The sequence below is a fragment of the Protomyctophum bolini genome (assembly GCF_963924005.1).
Source record: "Protomyctophum bolini genome assembly, chromosome: 12".
Lineage (NCBI taxonomy): Eukaryota > Metazoa > Chordata > Actinopteri > Myctophiformes > Myctophidae > Protomyctophum > Protomyctophum bolini.
Genome location: NC_137873.1, coordinates 14,474,302 through 14,495,817, shown reverse-complemented (window position 1 = coordinate 14,495,817; position 21,516 = coordinate 14,474,302). Strand labels below are relative to the sequence as shown.

The window sequence follows — 21,516 nt, the reverse complement described above, 5'->3', positions numbered from 1 at the left end:
CGCATGTTTCATGATAAATGTTTTATGTGATGTATTCCCATGCTTTTTTGTTCTTGCTTAATGTAAATCAAACTGGATTAAGAGCGTCTGCTAAATGCCTAAATTGTAGAGATCAATTAGGGACCCCATAAAATTGTGATGCAGATTTTTTGTTGTAGTTTGAATTTCATCACAATCTTCTAATTCTTCTATTATGTTGGATTCATGTAAATGTTCAGACATTTAACCTATGGGTCATGCATTTAAAAATTTGAGATTTGGCTCTGTACTGTACCCTACTTGGCCGGCGCTTCCCCCCCCTACACCAAACCTCTTTGCAGACAATAGCCGATCTACAAGCTCACGTGCTACGCGTTGCAGTCAAATTCCCCAACGCAGTCTGCCAGGCGAAGTGTGTAATTTGATCAGTTCGTTCATGACTGATACACCACTAGTTGTGAGCTTGTAGATCTGCCATCTTTGGCTAATGTTCTCCTCAGAATAGGGACGCTAGGGTTCAAGTGGTTAATGTAAAAAAGTTCCTATCACACAAAGATTTGGTGGGCCCCTTGTAGTAAACTGTCAACTGAGGACCCCTAGAGGTCCCGGAACCACTGTTGAAGACCCATAGGCCCCTTTTCCACCAAATGTACTTCTAGAACTGGTTCCGTTCTATATTTTTTATGATGGTTTATATCATGATCTGCATCTTCCAACCTGACTTTGGTTCCCACTTCAGGGCAAGAGTCTTTTTTGGTTATAGTTCCAAACCAACATTTTAGGGATCTGAACGAATTACCATTCATCTGCAGGCTACGCATCAATCTGTTCAAATCGTTCATACATTAAAAAGAAATAGTCAACATAACATATTTGCGTGTTTTAAATGAATTGATCGATCTTGTTCCCTTGCCCCCCCCCCCCCCCCCCTTCCTTTCTGATGAACATTATGGAAATAACACAAACAAGGGAGCTTACACAAAACAAATTTCACAAAGTTTTACACCTTACACCAAGTTGATTCTTATTCTATGTTGATTTAAAATTTGATTTAGTTTTAGTCCATTATTGTATACCATTTAGTTTTAGTCACATTTTAGTCATCTGAAATGTTTTAGTTTTATTCGACTAGACAAAACATTTAAGGTGGGCCTTGAATTTGATCTGTTCGTAATGGCTGATTTTATACTTGGTTGCATGCTGAAAATAGCTCATCTACAAGCTCACATGTCACACTGTGATGCGTTGTGAGCTTGTAGATCTGCTCTTTTCAGTGCGCAACTAAACATTAAATGACATTAAATGACGTAGTTCTACTACTTCCTCCCTAACACGTTTGTCCGGTTTTTATTTGTTATATATTTAGTCTTAGTCAACTTCGTTTTTACCCAAGCCACATGTAGGAGGGGAAGCCAAGAGGTGCACCACCTATGTACTGTGTAGATAAACTGCGGTGTGACAGCAGAGCCAGTATGTGCACCATCTCTGTTAAAAAAAGGACAGGAAAAAAAAAAGAAAAAAAAAAGGACCACTCCCAAGTCATGAAATCACCAGAGTGAGTTTATTATTTTAGACAGAATGTTCTATATTAGAAAATCTTTTACAGCTTAGCTACAAATATGAAAATACAGTGTGAGGATTTGATATGAACCATATAATACATTAGCCCCTCTCGGCACCCTCCGTAAATCTTTTCTGAAATTTGGGTCCCTTCTAAGTTCGTAAGCACACAATATAACGCAGCTGTACATACCCTCCGTTGTGGCCGTTACGAACTTAGAAGGGACCCTACGTAAAGCGATCGTCCAAATTTCAGAAAATCTTTACGGAGGGTTCAGAGAGGGGCTAATAATACATGTGACTCAGTTCATAACAGTTCTGTGAAACCCTTCCATCTCATTCCAGGGATTCAAACCCGCAACATTTGAGTTACAGGCCAAATGTTTAGCCTTCACTTGGGAAGCCAGATGTTACTTGTGAAAACCTAATAAAAAATAAACAGAAATAAAATGAACTTGCGACAAGCAGTGATTCAGAAACTAAGAAATGTTTGAAAACGCTGAGTCCGTTTTCTACATGTGGAAGATAAATGAAATCTTTACTAAAAGTCACTTTTGTCTCCGTTGTTGTGAGTCAGCAACTTGTCTTCAGCCAAGTTCGCTGCCTTGCCCAACAGTTGTACGTGCTGCTGTGGGGTTTCATTCCCCAAACTGTAGCTGTAGTGACTCGGGTCAAAGTCCACAGGAAGTGACACTTCTGGGTTTGTCCCGCTGGGATACTATGACAGGAAGTGAGCCTGTGGCTGAGTCCAGTTGAACCGTATGAGAACTTCCTGTTTTCAAATTAAAAGCCGTCAATCTTCTTGCGGGTACTGATAACGTCCTGCTTTCAAATTAAAAGCCATCGATCTTCTTCTGCAGGTACTTGAGAATGGAGTCTGTTCCCTGGGAAGAACCCCAGATTCTTTTAAGGGCTTCACACTCACGCTCGTTGGCTTGCTCGAGGGCACTCCGGCTGGTATTTCGCATCAGAGCTTTGGACTCTCGCAGCACCTGGAGGACAGGAAGTAGAACCATTTTTAAATCAAGTATTTCAATGACTCCAACATTAATTAGGAGGACAATATGAGTCACCAGAAGCAGGGACACATGATTTAAATTATTCTAACATGGTTCAAAAGGAGTTACACTGGATTTCTATAGGCCATAGCAGTGGGCGTGGGTCCACTGAATATTTAAATAAATTAAAACCGCTAAACAAAGGGAATTTATTAAATATATAGGGCACACCATTATTTTGGTAAATAATTACTTTATTGAACAAACGACAACGTTTCGATCTTGATAGATCTTCGTCAGGTCAGTATGGACGTAAATAGGTATGCATTAAATATATAATATCATACAATTAAATATTAAATTATTTATTTTTCACAGAATCATAGGTTTTATGGTCATGAATCACCAGGATCCTGGATGGCTTGATTCTAGGCTTAAAATAATTTTAATCATATTATTCTTAGTAAATCCCTTTTCTTGTGTTTGGGCACCTGTCCCCTCAGTGCTCAGTGTTTGTTCAGTAACAGCATTAAATAGCTCTATATTGTCATAGTAATCATTGCTATAGTGTTTGTTTAGTAACAGGAGTCTCCTCGTCTCACTAGCTCTTTAGTAAACAGAAAATACATTTTCAAGTGGGACACCAAATTCACCCAACCAGTATAGAGAACAAAGATCATTTATCAGCTTGTGTTCCAGTTCCAATTTTGTCCGCCATTTGTGTCATCACTTATAATTATGTAGACGTGTACTGTCAGTGTAGATCTTCTAGTTCCTGTGAATCTTCCCAGAGTAGGGATGCTAGGGTTTAAGGCGTTCAAACATCAGTAGCCCTCGGATGGCACAGTGGTAAAGCACTTGCCCAGCACCGCGGAAGTTGTGGGTTTGAAATCCACCATGGTGCGTCCCACTTTGTTGAGCGTTTACACAAACACAATTTGCCCTTGTTGTGGAGAGGGAAGCCGGGCGGGGAGGGTGATATTTGTCAACGTATTCCCATGTCAGCAGGGAGTGTTGGACGGGAGGAGTAGGACGTAGTGAAACACGTGACAACACAGGAATGTGTGTGGGGAGGAATCAACTCAACGCGGAGGGGGAAAGGGCTAAAAGGAAAAATACGTATACTGTATACATATATACATAGTAATAGTATATAAACTCGGGACTTATCAGACACTGATCAAAAAAGACCAAACCGATGGATGGATGGATGACTTACGAGTGAGTTACAGGAGCAGAGTTCTCGGATGCGGAGCATGACTTCCTGTGTGAAGGTGGCAGGCCACAGAACCTGCGACACAAGGCCCTTAAGACACGCCTCCTGAGCCGTCAGTTTCCTGCCGCTCAGCAGCATCTCATTGGCCTGCAGACCAGATTAAAGGGAAGATAAACAAGTGCTTTTCAAAGTGGGGTCCTTGAGGGCGTTCCTGGGGGTCCCCAGCTAAATGTGTTAATACCTCAAAACGAGTTTAACCAATTTAACCCCTATTTTTTAAATAGCTGATCTATAAGCTCATGACACATCCCAGTGTGACCCACTTTGAGCTAGTAGATCTGTGATGAAAATGTAAAACAATATTGCACTGCCATTGGCAGTCAATACATCACTTTTGTTAAGTGTCAAAAGTTTAAAGCTAAATTTTGTCATAGTAATCGTGTGTCGGCAATGGGCAGCAGACCAAACTAAAGGCCATAATATCCAGTATACAGTAGCTGTGGGACTCACCGAGGCGAGGCCCATTATTCTGGGGAAGGTGAAGGTCGAACAGGCGTCAGGGGTCTGTCCATACGTGGTGTAAGGCGTCTGGAACCAAGCCTTCTCATTGGCCCACACCACGTCACACAGAGGCAAGATGGCCGCCCCCAGGCCCACCGCCGGCCCGTTGACCGCCGCTATGATGGGCTTCTTAAACTGGATGAACGTGTTGACAAATGTCCTTTGAGAGAGAGCGCGCGCACACACACACACACACACACACACACCGTCATATAGGTTATTCATTCATAAAATTCACACCTCAGGCAGTCCGCTAACTTTCGGTTAAGGGGGTTAATTTTGCTCGAACCCTGATGCTCTAACCACTGTTCATGTGAAGGCCACTGTTCATGTATGACACTGTTAGGAAGATCCATACTGTACGGTATGCATGTTCATGTATGAGTCACGAGTTATTAAATCGTTGATGTTGGGTGGAAAGCCTGTAGGACATAGGATCCATTGCAACCTGTGTCGTTATTATTTAGTCACAAGCTGTAGCGCACAAGCACAAACGTGAGCTATTACCGGTAGATGGCAATTCTCACTACCTTTTTTGTGATACTGCTGCACTAGCCATTATCCAGTGGTGTAAAGTACTGTACTGAAGGCATTTTTACTTTCTTCTGTATTTAAAAGAAAGTCCCCACCAAATATTGTATTTTAGGCCCCATTTACAGACACAGTGATACACACAGATGTGGGCACACACACACACACACACACACACACACACACAATACCTGATGGTTTCAGCCATTTTCAGTCCCTCTCTCTTCCTGTCGTCAGTGAGTCGTCTGATGAAGTAGAGGAAGTCCAGGCCGTGACAGAAGTACGAGCCCACAGCTCCCAGCACGACCAGTTTGCTGTCATCGCTGGCAGCTGTGGCCATGGCACTCTGAATCTCCTTCATCACCTGAAACAACATGCAGTACAGTGGTTTTCAACCCTTTCCATATCAAGGTCCTTTATTTATTCAGCATTTGAGCCACGGACCACCATTTGATGAGATGTAGCCTCTCAGACCCAAAACTTTTAATATATTTTGTCCACAATTCTATGCTGTATTGATGTTGATACCATAGATACAAAATAGCAATTCTCTAGACTCTTCTGGAAAATTAAGTAATTCAGATGTTTAACAATTTAACTCTTGATAGCATAAAATGAAACCAAATGAACGGTAATATAATAATAATTTAATTTTATACTCTGAAAATAGCAGATCTACAAGCTCACAACACTTAGATTGGCTATTTTCAGCATGCAAGTGTAAAATCAGTCATACGACGTCATCAAGGCCCGCCAAAATAAGAATGTGTTGATTAAATCACTAGACTAAAACTAGCTTCTGTACCCAGGCTTTTATTTTCGTTCACATTCGGCTCAAAAATGAAAGCCTGGGGGAACGAGACATTTCGTGGTCTAGGAGTGGGATGGATGATGTGCAGAGGGGCGAAATTTGATGACGTCAGTTTTCTCCGCTGTTTTCTACCAGGGAGGGGAGGGGCGGCGGGGGCAGGCACTCAGATTGGTGAACTGATATTATCCAGCGCATTGCTCCATGCTGCACCCGCCCCTCTATACCAGAAAGCCCGGCTAGACTAAAACCTTCCAGATGACTAAACTGTCAAAATCCACACCGGTTCCCAACCTTTTCAGGCCGAACTGATCCCATTTGATTACCTCAGGGTTGAGTGAGTTGTTCTCGGATGTTTTGGTAGACAGCAGTATGTGAGTGAAGCCGTCTTGCTTCTTCACCACGATGTCTCGGTAGCGGTACGCACTCTCCGTCTGCCGCACACTGAAGCGCAGTCGCTTGTCGAACGCAGACCGTTCCTCCAGCCGCCGCTTGCCCGACGAGGAGCCGCTGATCCCGCCTACGGGGCCGTGTGAGCCACCCATCCCGCCCATGACACCGCCATGTGACCGGCTGGTGCCGTTGGCGGCCATGTTGGCGGCCATGGCCTCCATCAACACAGACGTACCTGCAAAGAATATTTTCCGGTGGATTGATGGCCACATTATGACAGATGAGAATAATATCACGGAAGATCACACAATACAATTAATCGTGATATCGAGCATGTGTAATTTGTGTAATACTGTCTTTTGCTTTGTTATGCTATTTGTTATGCTCTGGTTATGCTATTTTGTTTTTCTGGTTCTCTGAATGCTTGCTTTCTTTTATCTGAAAATTTAGACATTTAGCTCTTAATCTAGAGCGATTTACAGTAAGCAAGAACAACACATGGTAATACATCAAAATACATAGAAATAGACATCAAGAATCATAAGCAACAGAATATCTGTACAGTGAAGCTATGAGTATACATTAGGCATGTAACGATTCACTCAACTCACAATACGATTCGTATCACGATATGAGGTTCACGATACGATTTTTCACGATATTAAAAATAAATATATATTTTAAAGAAACATTACTGTTTTTTTATTTTATATCATTTATCTTCCCCCATGAGATTTTTTATTTAACTACATTGCAAAAGTTGCAGCATTACTTTTCACAGTGCAGAAACATAATTGCCTTCCTTGATGAGCATCAACGACCATCATCACCTGGGCACAGTCACAGACACACACACACAGCTCCCCTCTACAGTGCTCTACTACTGAAAGTGACTATCATTTCTCTCCAAAAGCACTTGAATATGATGGAATATGACTAAAGCTAAAAATATATTTCTAAAACGGGTAGTCCCAATACTTCATTCTAATTGGCTGGTTACCGTCACGATTTTGTCTCCTCGCAGCGGATTTCCGCATCACGTGTACATGTTTTTTTTCCTTCTCCAGTGACATAAGTCCGCCTCCTCCACGTGTGGCACAGAAAACACTGCTTGAAACCCGATACATGCACCCCCCCCCCCCCCATCTACCGGCCGGCTGAGTCGCTGACCCAACACACACATGCACCGCACGCACAGTGCCGTGAAAGTGAAAGGACCACAACAAGCCACTGGCTTTATTGCGTTGTGTGATATAAGCATAATAAAAGTAGGATATATAAATTAGGCCGGCTATATTGTGCGCACCTCAAAAGCTATAGTTAATTTATCTCTGTGCATGCCTGAATGCACAGACTGCTATGAATGACAAATGTATTTATTTATATGTGGACTGTACTGAATATGTAAGTCAGAGAGACTATACCTAATTCCTGTTATAGTGTCCGTTATTTGCAAAGACTGTCGGAGGAGGACTGTCTGTCAGGAGGGGGGGGGGGGGGGATTTATACGTGTGCGCATCCTGGCGCTTATTCACTATTTCAGGAATAAATAGCCTTGCCTTGCACATGTTACCAATACATACACATTGGCCTCGGTTACATGCACAAGATGATGAATTGTCTATTCTGTAGACTGTACTGCTCTGTTCGGAGTTCCAGTGATCCAGCTGTGTGACACTGTATTGTTCCACCACTTTTCCTTTGGCAATGTAAACGTATGTTTTCCCATGCCAATAAAGCCCTTTGAATTGAATTGAATTGATACACGTCATTAGTGATTGCGGAATGTGCCGTCGCTTTGAAATGACAGCGTAGTACATTCCGATTATAGAGGAAAATTAGACCACCACTCTGTCCTCGCATCGAATCCTCTCCTCCTCCTCTCCTCCTCGCTGGGGGCGGAGCCGAGGAGCGAGTGGAGGACGCGAGGAGAGTGAGCGAGTGTGAAAGTTGCGGTATTGGAATTTAGCTATAGGCTACTTGCCGAGCAAAACAAGGAAGTGTTGTGGCTCTGGCTCGCTCGCTCTGGTGGTGCAAAGCGTAGCTACTTTTGTGAATTGAATAGTTTTATTAGGTTAATATTGTGTTAATGTGTGTTAATGTGTTTGTAACCGTTTTAGAAAAGCAATAAGCCACTCGAGGCCCCAGCTTACCGGGTAAAATACCCGGTAACCTGAGACCTCTATATATTTTTGAAAATCATTTTTTTTATTTCAATGAATCAATTCATATCATCGGGATTAATATCGATATACGATATATCGTTACATGCCTAGTATACATTATAGAGTGCTAGGTCTACCCTAGGTCTGACCTTGTACAGCACTTTGGTTGACCACTGGTCTTTGTAAATATGATCTATAGATAAAGTTTGGTTTGATATGTGTGTTCTTACCGGTGTCGTTGAGTGTGCGCATGGCGGCAGGCGTGATGGGAACTTGTAGAGGCGTGTGGAGGTTCATCTGGCTGTGGGGGCGGGGCCTGATCCCCATGCGAGCCCTCTTCTCTCCGGGGCCCAGTGACAGCGCTGTGTTAAGAGTTCGAGTTAAGTTAAAGTTAATCAAAGTGCTTTTCAACCAGTGGTCCTTCAGGGGTTCCAGGTGGTCCCCAGCTAAATGATGGAGAGTCGGTAAGCAAATGGACTCTAAATGGACCGTAACATTTAAATAATGGACCTTGATATGAAAAGGGTTGAAAATCACTGAACTAAACTAACAAAATGAGAAATGGGGGGGAGAAAAACAAGAAAACAATTGTACTACCTGCTGGAGAACCACTATGCTACACTAAATGGAACAGAGCCTTAATTAGTATAATAATAATAATATGAATTAGTATAGCAAGTGATATAGACAATTTCGTTGCAATATGGCTGCTGTGCAAGTGTGCATATAGTCTATAGGCCAGTGCTACTCAACCCGTGGCCTGTGGGCCGCACGCGGCCCCTGCTTAATGTGACTGCGGCCCGTCATGGTCATACAAATGAAAACAATAAGTTATTTTCATTGTTTTTAACAAGATTGTAGGTAGAGTATTAACCAGATAGATAGATAGATAGATAGATAGATAGATATTTTTTGAAATGAATGGGGTTTCTATCTTTGGAACCACAAAACTAAACTACCTAAGAATTAACTAAGAATAAAAACCCATGCATGGAAAGAATTCAGATCTATAACAACCATCTTGGGGCGAGTCCCTCTTCCCTCCAGGAGACCGGGGCGATATGAGCGTGGGGGTGGTGGGTGGCGGTTTCTCCAACAGTGCCACCTCTGGCAGCTCCAGGTGGTCGCCCTGCCCCCCCGCCTCGCTGGGAGAGCCCTCTGCGTCGGGACGGCTGTTCATGGGACTCTTGGGAACCAGGATCTTGATTCCACTTCTGGCCAGATCCATGCTGCGGCGAGACGCAGTGCTGGCCGCAGACGGTGCTGCTGTGCTGAACTGTGTTTTACCTTGAACAGGACAAACACACGTAGTTAGTGAGTGAGTAAACACATCTTACTGTGATAGTACTACTACATAATATGTTATGTAGTAGTACATAATATGTAATTTGTAAAGTACTGAACATACACCAGAGAGAGAGAGAGAGGGTGAGATGAGATATACTTTATTAACACATAGACTGCTACAGGTTCTAGCGGACCAAGGCTTACTGGTGCTGAAGGCTTAACATGGGCTTTTTGAACTTTTTGGGGGGCCCACAGCGAGGGGCCTCTTATAGCGAGAATCACAATCGCATAAATAAAAAGAAAGCCCAACTTGTCCACTTCAATTTAAAAAAAAAATTATGATTCTACCATCTTCCATTCTGGAGATATTGACCTTTTTCTAACACCTGCTTTTGCCTGCACGCTGCTTGTGAAAAAAAACAACAGAGATATGGAGGCCTGAAGTTGACAGACATTTCAGTTCAGTTTTTTTAGTTCAAAAGACCGATATAAAATTGAGCACAAATAATATCCTATACAAACCATATACCGAATGAAAGCCCTGAATGTCTACTTTTAGGAGGAAAACAGTACACATTGTACACATATACAGTTTGTCACTAATTGGCTATTGAATGCAGCTTGCGCCCACCAGAGAACTTTAGAGAAGGCATGGACCCGAAGAACTATTATTCACAAAATAAGGCCTATAGCGACATGTACATACTATATACCGTATGAAACAGTAGACTCTCTGCTTTCATAAGAAAAATACCACCCAGAAAAATCACACCCCTGTGAAGTGAGCAGTGCAATTGCACTGCTCACTTCACAGGGGTGTGATTTTTATTATTATTACAGTATTAGTATTTTTCTTATGAAAGCAGAGAGTCGACTGTTTCATACGGTATATAGTATGTACATGTCGCTATAGGCCTTATTTTGTGAATAATAGTTATTCAGGCCCATGCCATCTCTAAAGTTCTCTGAAAAAGATAATTTTAGAGAGCATGGACCTAACAACTAAATATTCACAAAATAAGGCCTATAGCGACATGTACATACTATATACCGTATGAAACAGAATACTCTCTGCTTTCATAAGAAAAATACTAATACTGTAATAATAATAGAAATCACACCCCAGTGAAGTGAGCAGTGCAATGTTGCACTGCTCACTTCACAACATTGCACTGCTCACTTCACAGGGGTGTGATTTTTATTATTACGAGTAAGACGCGCGAACGCGGAAGGCGAACGCAGATCGTAAATTGCAATAACAATTAGAATAAATTACAGACATGATCTGCAGGGTGTCATAGTTAGTGCTTGGACCACGCCAGCTCCATATATGGTCACAAAAGACGCCATCACACTCATGTCACCATGACTCAGCCATAACCATATAAGGAGTCCCCAAAGCAGGACCACGCCATCACACTCATGTCACCATGACTCACAAATCACTCAGCTCCATATATGGGCACAAAAGGGCCAGGTCCACATATACAGTAAGCGGGACAGACAGACACACACACACACACACACACACACACACAGACAGACAGACAGACAGACAGACAGACAGACGTGATCTGCTAGGTCTCATAGTAAGTGCTCATTGCATTCGCAATTACAGTATTAGTTTTTTTCTTATGAAAGCAGAGAGTCTTGATGCACATTATCTGATCATAAAACGGACTTGGAAACTTTCTTCAATCGTAGCCCCATATGTGCCCTCTCCCTACGCTCATTTAACTCATTCTGTGATTCGAGCTACAAACAATCGCAGTAACGGGGGGGGGGGGGGGGGCAACTAGGCTTTGAGGAAATGATCTTGCATAATCAACATTATTGTCGATTGTCGTGTGCCGCTCCAAACATGTCCAGACATACCACTAACCTCATCGACCCAGTCTCGCGTATCTATAAGGTGAGACGCGAGACTGGATCGGATTGTGTCTGGACATGTTTGGGAAAAAAACAAGAAAAACAACGAGATGGATGCGGCAGCAGCAGTCAGCAGAAGCAGCACGTCAACGTATTTGGAAGAAAAAAAACGAGAAAGCACCACCTGTCGTTGCAAGACAAACACCCGTATGTTGCTGATAGACAGATAATAATCGATCCGATTTTGTCCTGCCGTTCATTTTATCACATTAGGTGCAGGGCAGGCTGCTCGACGGTGAGTTTATAATAGCCTGTTGTAACGAGAAAGGGGGATGGATTGGATGGTTGGATGCCAGCAGCGCAGCAGCAGTACGGCTTGCGATCAGCGACCAACGTATCATGGCGGGCCCTCGATAATGATGTGCAATCTGTCCATGACTAACTCCACATGTGTCTGGCAAACGTTACGTTATGAAATCAAATGCCGATCGTTGCAGGTTTATATACGGGCAGAGAGCAAATCGCGTTGTATCTTGTTCCGAGAATGAGAGTGCAGGGGGACTCGGGAGTGGGGGGGGAACTGCCAATGCGATCCAAGAGGAAGAGACCCCCCCCCCCCACCATTCTCCCTCGGGAGAAACCATGTAGAAACAGGAGGGGAGGGGGAATCGAGTGTATTCACACAAACAAGAGCATTGTCCCATCCATTTTAGATCCCCTGACATCTGCGTTGGTCTATGCCGGACGGCCGTATCCATTACGTCGTACGTCCTCGCATAGACCAACCAATAGGCGGTGCCAGACGCTTCTCAGACCAACACCTCTTTTCAGCAGGGGGGGGTTTTAACTCTTTTTAGAGCCGATCGGTGTTACATTATGAGTTGTCCGGGCGCAAATATAGTTGAACTATATTAATCAATAAAAAAACGTTTTTTGGACCATAAAACGTATAAAGACGTTATGCGCTTCTTGCGCTTGGCTATAATAAAACGTTTAAAAACGCTTTCAGCATTCTATGAGTTAATCCCCAAAGGGGAATTGAAACGTTACAGCAGCATAGTGTGACACACAAAAATAAAACTAAAGGGCCTGGATCAACGACAGGTTGATCATCATAGGACAGTATATGCATTGGGGGAGACAGACATTAATGTAAATCTTCCAAAATGTCCAGCCCATATCAAAATATATTGATTACTAATATTGAGTATTAGTACTTACTTGATTACCTCAGGGTTGAGTAGTGGTGCTTGTTTAAAGTATTGATTACCTAAGGCTTTAAAAGACACATGATCAATGTTTGTTTATTTATTTATTTCCTTGACTTGTATCGTAGCGCGCCACTCTGTGTCACTTGTAGATCTGCTATTTTTCAATAGCTAAAGCATAACATGATGCTAACACCAAAAGGGGTTCCCGCCCAGAATGGGTTAACCTCAGTGGAAATAAGTCTCAGGACTTTCTTGTGTAATCCTCGAAATGCTGTACCGTCATGGTTTCTGTGTTTTTCAAAATAAATCGAATCAAATCAAATGAAAAAGAATAAAGAATTACCTGGAGTCGTCTCTGTAGTTTTAGTGTCTGCGGGGGTGAAGTGGGGAGATGCTGGAGTTTTGAGAGGAACTCGCTGGTCAGCGTGGACGTCAGCAGGAGGTCTGGAGGCTCTCTGGTCACTGTGGACTTCGTGCTGAAGAGCAGCAGACGACCTGGAGGGTCGGTGCTCTGTGTTCTCAGTGTGAACGTCGGGCAGGAGAGCAGCAGACGACCTGGAGGCTCTGTGCTCCGTGTGCTCAGAGTGAATGTCAGGCAGAATGGCAGCAGGAGGTCTGGAGGAGAAGACTTGTTTTCTGGCATTGCTTCCTGGACTGCTGGGCTCCTGCATGTACGGCTGTTACCACCATGATGATAGGATATTTGACCATTAATCAAATAACTGCCATTCAGTCAGAGAGAATAATACCTGGGCACTTCAGGATGGACCCTATGCAAATTAAAAATACTGGAGCACTCGACTGGTCTACTCTGGACATCTTTATTATTCAGCATGGGTGACTGGCGTTTCGTCAAAATGTAATTTCTATTCATAATGTTCCAATTTCCAACGCCAAAACACAATTAAATCGTTAATGGCAATGATTTGTATGACAATTAATCGTCAACTTAAATGTGTAATCGTGACAGCCCTAATGAGGACTCTCCACCTTGTTTATATAGGCTTTAGCAGCAGTACGGTGCTAGCTTCTCTCATTGCGTACCTGGATGGTGGTGATGGTGTTGGAGCTTCGGGTGGAGCGCAGTAGGGAGGAGGTGTTGAACTGGTGGATGAACACCATGCAGCTGGACAGGTGGCCCTCGGGCTCCCACGTGTCGTCCTCGTGTCCATAGCCACGCCAACGCACCAGGTACTCCATCTTCCCCTTCTTGTTCCTCCGCTTGTCCACGATCTTCTCCACCTGGTAACGGCGTTAACATTAATTGATATCAATAACGATAGTTTATTAACAATCTTCTCCACTCCACCTGGTAACATTAATTAATTAATTACATTAATTGATATTAACAATGTTTACTTTATTAACAATCTTCTCCACCTGGCAATGTTAACATTAAGTACGGTAATATTAACAATCTTTACTAACAATCTTCTCCACAATGCACATTATCATTAATTGTCTCTGCGAGGCCGAGACTTTGTTTTGCTGCATTGTCTGTCTTTCCGTCCGTGTGTCCGTCCTTCCATCTGTGAACAAATCATCTCTGAACGACGTGACACTGTGCACACACTCCTTGGATAAAAGATCTGCCCCAAAATGTGATTGCCGTGAAACTTTTCAAACATATTCCCACTAAATCCGCCTCATGTTGGTGCTATAACAGGCCGATTTGCGTTTTATTGCCTACCAATCTGCAATTTGGCATGAAACTTTGTGCGCTCCCTAGATGCCAAGGAAAAACATCTCTCCTAATAATGATCTTTATAGCCATACCAAGAAGTTTTCATAGACAGAGGAAGAACCACCCCATGTCAGTGTCATGGAATTGGTCTTGCTTTACTATGTATTATTACATGGCTTGGTTGAATTGATTCTGATTGGTCAATCACTGAATTCAACGGTCTGAGATTAAGGTCAACGGTCAAGACTCAAGAGTTAGATTATTGTTAAACAACATCAACCAAAATCAATAAAAGATTCTTTCGTTTTGGGTCTTGAGACGCTAAATCTCATCAAATGGTGGTCCATGGCTCAAATGCCAAATAAATAATTGGACTTGAAAAGGGTTGAAAACCATTGCCGTAATCAATGAAATCCTCCCTCTTGTTACTTCTGGTTCAATGTATTAATTTCTCGATTAAGTGTAGTCGGCTAATATTAGGATAATCTTTATTCTTTATCACCCTGAAGTGGTTTATTTCTCAATGATAAGCTTATCCCTTGCTTAGGAACTCATCACACGTGGAGAATCCTACGGCATGCCAACACACGTCTCATACAGTATACCTTTTTAAAGTCACATGAGAGCACACAAGAACAGCTTATACAGTATGGCAATGTAATACTACATCGCACCATAAAGCAGACTACACACAGTACACAGAAGGACAGTTGAACATGAGTCAGCTGTTCGCTGACAGGGTTTGTCACAGAACTGTACTCTCAACAAAGGAGTAGCCATGTGACAAATTCACACCACAGGGGAAAGATATGTGACAGCTGCATCTCTGCAGGAATTATTTAACTAAAGGAATTGAAACATAGATTAACCCATTAAGACCTGACACTGATTCTAAAACTGCCTTCTTAATCCTCAAATTTTATGAAAAACCTAACACTTTTCAGAATTCAAATTCAAAATAGCAAAAGTAGCAAAGCTACATGCAAGCTCAGTTTCGAACTTGCAGATGTGCTACTTTTGATGCTTTTGTGTGTGACGCTACAGTAGTATGATCATGCAGGGCATTAATTTATGGGGGGAGAAAAACACACTTGTAGGCATTTCCAGATTGAAAGGTATGACAACTGGATTAAGAGCTGCCAATGCCACATCGGTTTTCTCCTCTGTGTCCTCAATAAACATGTGGCATTGGCAGCTATGAGTGTGCGGCCAGGCTATACATTAAATTCATTCAGTGTTTTTCCCGTTTGCTGGCACCTCACAAGGACAGGTGTGCTGTGCACTTTTTGCCTATAGAACTGGATTAAGAGTGTCTGCTGAATGCCTAAATTGTATAGGTGTAACAGGTCTAAATGGGCCAAGTTAGTATAATCAATACCACAATCAAATGACTATATTTTCCGCTACCGTACTCAAGCTGCAACACTGCATTGTGCGACTATTGTAACAACAACCACTCTGTTCAGATGTCATAACATTGAATTGATTAACTAAGCTTACTTTCCTTATTGATCTGCCTCAGGCTGGATAATTGGAACAATTGAAAAGGTTGAAAAGTGGTTAAAATGTGGTTGTACAACTGCCAATACCGATGTCGTCAGACTCAGAACAAGTATCCAGGTAAGATTGTGCTTTTTAAACTGCATAATAAAAAATAAAGAATAAAAAAATAAAAACAAAATGCAGATAGATAGAAATCAGCAGGATGGGGGGAGCTTGATCTCCTGGGGAAGAGCATTCCAGAGTTGGAGCTCTGATTAGCAAACTCTCAGGTAATGAAACAGTAACAATGATCATTACATAATTGTCTATTCACAAATTATTTGAAATAATCACAATTATTTTGCACATTTAAAAAAAAGTGAAATAGATGATCTAAATCCTAAAGTGATGCTATTTCCAATATGTATACCGTAATTGTCTCCACCAGGCAGGGGTGCAGTATTTTGTTTAGACAGTTTTTGGTTTAGACTAGTCATTGGTTAGACCAGTCATTAGTCCTACAACTACAACCTATCTCAAACCCTCATCCCTAAACCTAACCTCCCACGGGGCGGGGTGCGCACGCTTTTCCGACACACCGAAGATCCGAAGCAGGGGGACATGCGATGCGATGCGAAAAAGCGATGGTCCGACATGCGCTGCTCCCGTGCTTGCGGTTAGGGTTAGGTTAGGATTGAGGTTTCGGATCAATAGTATGTCGGAACTAAAGCCTGCACCCCCACGGGGCAGCACACCTAAACATAACCTTAACCCATGTCTAACCAATGACTAGTCTAAACTAAGTATGCACCCCCCAGGGAGAAGGCGGGGTGCATACTTAGTTTAGACTAGTCATCGGTTAGACATGGGTTAAGGTTAGGTTTAGGTGTGCTGCCCCGTGGGATGTTAAGTTTAGGGTGAGGGTTTGAGATAGGTAGTAGTTGTAGGACTAATGACTGGTCTAACCAATGACTAGTCTAAACCAAAAACTGTCTAAACTAAGTACTGCACCTGAGAAGGCATGGGGAGAGAGTATGTTTTGCACTTCTTCCGTCTGTGTACACGTACAGCTAATCTCCGGCACCGTTAACCCAGTCAATGCCAAATTTGCACACTAGGGCTGCAACTAACGATTAATTTCATAATCGGTTCATCGGCCGATTATTTAAACGATGAATCGATTAATCGGATTATGGCACCTTTTTGCAATTACTTAAAAAAATTAGCTTCAAGTTATTTTAGGCATGTTGTAACTAACAATAAAGATAATAAAAATGAATACTCCTTCAAAATTAATATGTTACCCCCTTTTTTATCCAATTTGATTTCATTGCCATTCCTACTTGTAATGATACTGTAATCTGTAATGTTGACCGTGTATAGCTGACTGTCTTTCTTTCCATTTCTATCTCTGAGACCCCAATTTTTATATTTTAATTTCTATTGTAAAATCAATTTTGACAATTTTTGTACTCTCTGTTACAGACCCTTTAGGGTCCACTTGGTTTACTTCCTAACTATCTATAATGTAGCTGCAGAACTCCCACTATGAGAACCACTGTCCTACACAGTCTGTGTGGACACGCACACACGCGCACACACACACACACACACACACACACAGTGTGCACACAAGTTTCAAGTAGCATGCTAGCTGATAGGGGAATCCGTTCTTATTTAGCAGCCATATTGGCATGTTCTCTAGGGTCTAGGCTCTAGTATCACATATTGCCAAAGTTAAACAGCACTGAATAAATCATTGTTAAGCAAAAACGTTCACAGATATTCTGCTTTTGCCCTGTGCCCACTTCAATGCGCTTCTGTGATTACACAGGTGGAACAAATTTGAGAAGCTAACGATCGTTAGCAAGCTGCTATAGTGCTCGTTGTAGCCAGCCTGCAAGCTCACAGATTCAGACATCGGGGAGCATTCTTTGTCATAAGACAAACAAATATGGACAGTGGCCGTGCTCACAAATTACATGTTTTGGGACCTGTTTGGGGCATTTTGCAACCGGTTGATGAGTTTGCAGATCAGCTGTTTTGAGCGCGTCGCAGCCACAGAGCCACTTGGCTGACGCTCTCCCTCTCTGTGTGTGTGTGGGAGGGGGGAGACTGAAGTTGGGAGAGAGAGGGGTAGATGCGGAGCGCAGTCACGTTCAAGACAATCTTGTGTTGTGTTTATACGGACCCGTTGCATATTGTTCGTTCAGCCTAGTGCCGTTACTGAACGGTAAAAAGAAAGCAGCTTTATGTTACATTTTAATGTTGGAAAACACCCGCGATAATAATCGCTAAGATAATTCGTTGGCAACGAATTTGATTATCGATTTTTATCGATTTAATCGATTCGTTGTTGCAGCCTTATTGCACACACACCAACGACGAACCTCTGCCCCAAAATTTCCAGAACGGCCTGTTATAGCACCATGAGGCAGACTACCATTTCACATTTTTACCTATAACTGAACCGATCTACGTTAAACGTTGCATGCACACTCCATAGAGGCCAAGGAAAAACCTTTGACCTGCATGTTTCACATCTGCCTTTTATAGCACCACCAGGAGGCCGACTTTTGTAGAACCCATTTTTGGATACTACTCCTCCAGATTCTGGCCAACAAGTGTGTCATGTGCTCAAGACAAATCTGCCCGAAATGTCACATTCCATCTAAATTGCCTACATTGGCTTCCAAAGTTTGCAGGATTGGCCCGTTTTGAACAAAAAGCCTCAAATCATGAACACAGCGTGTAACTTACGTGAAATCTTTCATGCACTTTCCTACTAGGCTGAGGAATAAATCCCACCCTTTTCACATTGGCCTGTTATAGCGCCACTAAAAGGTGAACCAAATGCTTCAAATCATCCAATTGCCATCAAAGGCATAAGAAGAAATGGCACCCTTTTCACATTGGCCTATTATAGCACCAACAGGAGGCCACAATAATCTACCTGACCTGGTGGAGACCTGTGCCCCAAGGGGAACTTTTTCTAGTTGTTTTTTAAACTGTCAAATGATTAAACATCAGATTTTATATATATATTTACTTCTCATGTCCTGTGCAGTTTTGGCTTACGGAGACTAAATGGCTCCGATGTTCAACTTCATTGCCATAAACACAATTAAATCGTCAATCACAACATTTATTTATACGACAATAATGAATCACCTTAAATGCCGTAATCGTGACACGGACCTAATGATGTACAGGTATGCCATTTAAAGGCATTTCCTGAGCATGCCATGTGACTACTGGACACAGTGGACAGATCACATTTTGACCAGTTGATCAACAAGTTTCACAACATTCTTACCATACAGGTCCACTGAATATTCATCATGTTAGTTGTTTGTTTAACAGACAAATATCTAGTAAAGCTGTGGTTTTCAACCAGTGGTCCTTGGAAGGCATTCAAGGTGGTCCCCAGTTAAAAGTTGGTAACCAAATTATCTTTAACTCTCGAGAGAATAAAATTACATTTATTATTTGTTAAACATCTGCATTACTTAATTTACAAGAAGTCTACACAATAAGAGAATTTAGAAGAATTGTTATTTTGACCAACATTTGCCTGTTATCAGCATGGAATTGAGGACAAAATCCCAAAAGTTGAGAGGCTAAATCTCAAATGCCAAATAAATATGGACCTTGGTATGAAAAACATTGAAAACCACTGTAGTAAAGCATCAACCAAACTTCAACCACGCATTCACTATTACATGTTATTACTGTTGCCTAGTATGAGAACATTGCAATAAGCCTGATGATAAGGAACCCTCAAGCATTAGAACAATATTTAATCACTGGGGCCCCAATCTGTTTTGATAGACAGTGAGGAAACCAAATGGACCCATACAGGTCTCAGGTCCGTACTTCTTAAGTCTACAAATGGAACCAAATGGATGGATAAGAGTCCATTTGGTATATAACGCTGAAAGTGTACAAAATAAATGAAACGATCGCGGGTCCATTTGGTTCTTGTAGGCCTACACTTAACTCTCAATAGTTGCATTGTATGGGTCGGGACCGCATGAGGGTCCCCGGACCTCACGTTGGGAACCATTTGTATTAAAATGACGTTATGTTCACCTGCAAATTACGTCATGTTGTGGCCAGGTCGTGCTAAGAAGTATTTAATTAAGTAGTATCCCCATTTTAATCTTCGCATCGTTAGGGGCGTCACTAACAACTTTTTAATTCAAGTTATTTTGTTTATCCACTAGTTAGCAACTTAGCATCCTTTAGTTACCTCGTACAGCTCTTCCGTAGCCATGGCGGCGCTTTTATCTTCTTTAAAAAGTACGCAGATAGTTTGTATTCCCGGCCGTTGCGCTCAGATGATTAATTGATAAACATAAACATCGGATTAGAGCTAATTAACGAGTCTCCCAGTGAACTACAAACATCCACCGCTTCACGTCACTTCAGCCGCTAGCATGCTAACTGTTAGCCTCCGAACGGAAACTTTATGTTCCTACACTTCCGCTGTGGGCAAAATAAAAGCTCTTTGTTTGGGGAGGACCGTGCAGTGTGAAGATCCGGTGTAGAGCGGATACGATATTCTTGTTGGCTACACGAGACTAAACATCGATAGGAAATGATCCGGATAGTAGCCGGGCTCTAAACAGGATGTAAGCACTGAACACTAAATGGAAACAAGGCTTTCCTCTGGTACTGTAGAAATTCTGCTGACAAAGAAAATAACAATTTAGTGTACTACCTTGTAAATCGGCTGTTTTCGATACTTTTGTAGCCTCGGTACGCAGGCTTTCATTTTCTGACACTCTTTTGTTGTAGCCTAATGTACGTATGATAAGTCAGGGCAGTAATTTTCAGAAGAAAAACTTTACATTTAAGTTGAAATATGGAGATACAAGGTTTTATACCGGTAACTATAGGCCTACTGTATTTGCCTACCAACAGAATGGCAATTTAGTAATTTATCAGGCACTACACCAAAGGGTCGAGACTGTTTTAGCGTTCTTCCCAACGGTGTGATAATGTTCCTGTTGCATGTCGACCCAAGTGATTCAACTGCAGTTCCAATTCCGATTTAGTCTTATCCAGAGTGATTTATAGGTGACTTATCAGTATATAAGCAGAATAAATATGAACTCTAATAAAGTGTATTGAATATACATATGTTTATTCTGCTTAAACAACAAGTAAAATAGTCACACATTGACCAATGTATTGATTGATTGATTTTATTTCTTAGGAAATGTATACAAGTACAAACAATATAAATCTGCACAGCACAGCATAAATACTAAAGTGGTACTGTCATAGTGTAACAATGCTAGGTGGCAAGGCACCAGTAAAATAAATTCGTTTATTAAGGGCTTAGTTAGTTAACAGATGTTTAACAATAATCTAAGTCTACAAAGTAAATAGTGTAAATTTAAAAAGTAAATTTGCGCCTGAGATGTAGTGGAGTACAAGTATTAAACTCTGTGTTAAAGTATCAGAAGTATAGTACTTGAATACATTTACATTTTAACCGAATGTTGGCCCTATAGTAGGATGCTATAGGTTTCATGTATAGTTAATGCATGCTAGGTGTCACGTGGGCCTTCAGCACCATGGACAGCGGCTGTTATTACAACACTGGCCACCAGGAGGAGCAGCTGATACAAGTGAGACTGTTGAAATAGTGTTGGTTTTGTGTGTTGTAGAATAGTGGTTACCATACTGGGAGTTACATTATTTTGGGAGGTCCCTAGATGATTATCTTAATGTGCAATTTGTTGTTTGTTTTCTCACTCTACA

At 42.0% G+C, this 21,516-nt stretch overlaps 1 protein-coding gene across 1 annotated transcript; it reads right to left on the bottom strand.

Annotated features, from left to right (window-relative positions):
* Positions 1-1,534: 1,534 nt before the first annotated feature.
* On the bottom strand, positions 1,535-20,192 carry cdyl (chromodomain protein, Y-like). Its single transcript, XM_080777517.1, has 10 exons — positions 19,997-20,192; positions 13,623-13,820; positions 12,922-13,255; positions 9,229-9,498; positions 8,442-8,573; positions 5,980-6,281; positions 5,037-5,209; positions 4,264-4,474; positions 3,757-3,900; positions 1,535-2,531 (listed from the first exon to the last, which is right to left on the bottom strand). The coding sequence occupies exons 1-10, from the start codon at positions 20,018-20,020 to the stop codon at positions 2,373-2,375; spliced, it is 1,947 nt and encodes a 648-aa protein (XP_080633643.1). The 5' UTR covers positions 20,021-20,192; the 3' UTR covers positions 1,535-2,372.
* Between the last annotated feature and the right edge of the window lie 1,324 nt (positions 20,193-21,516).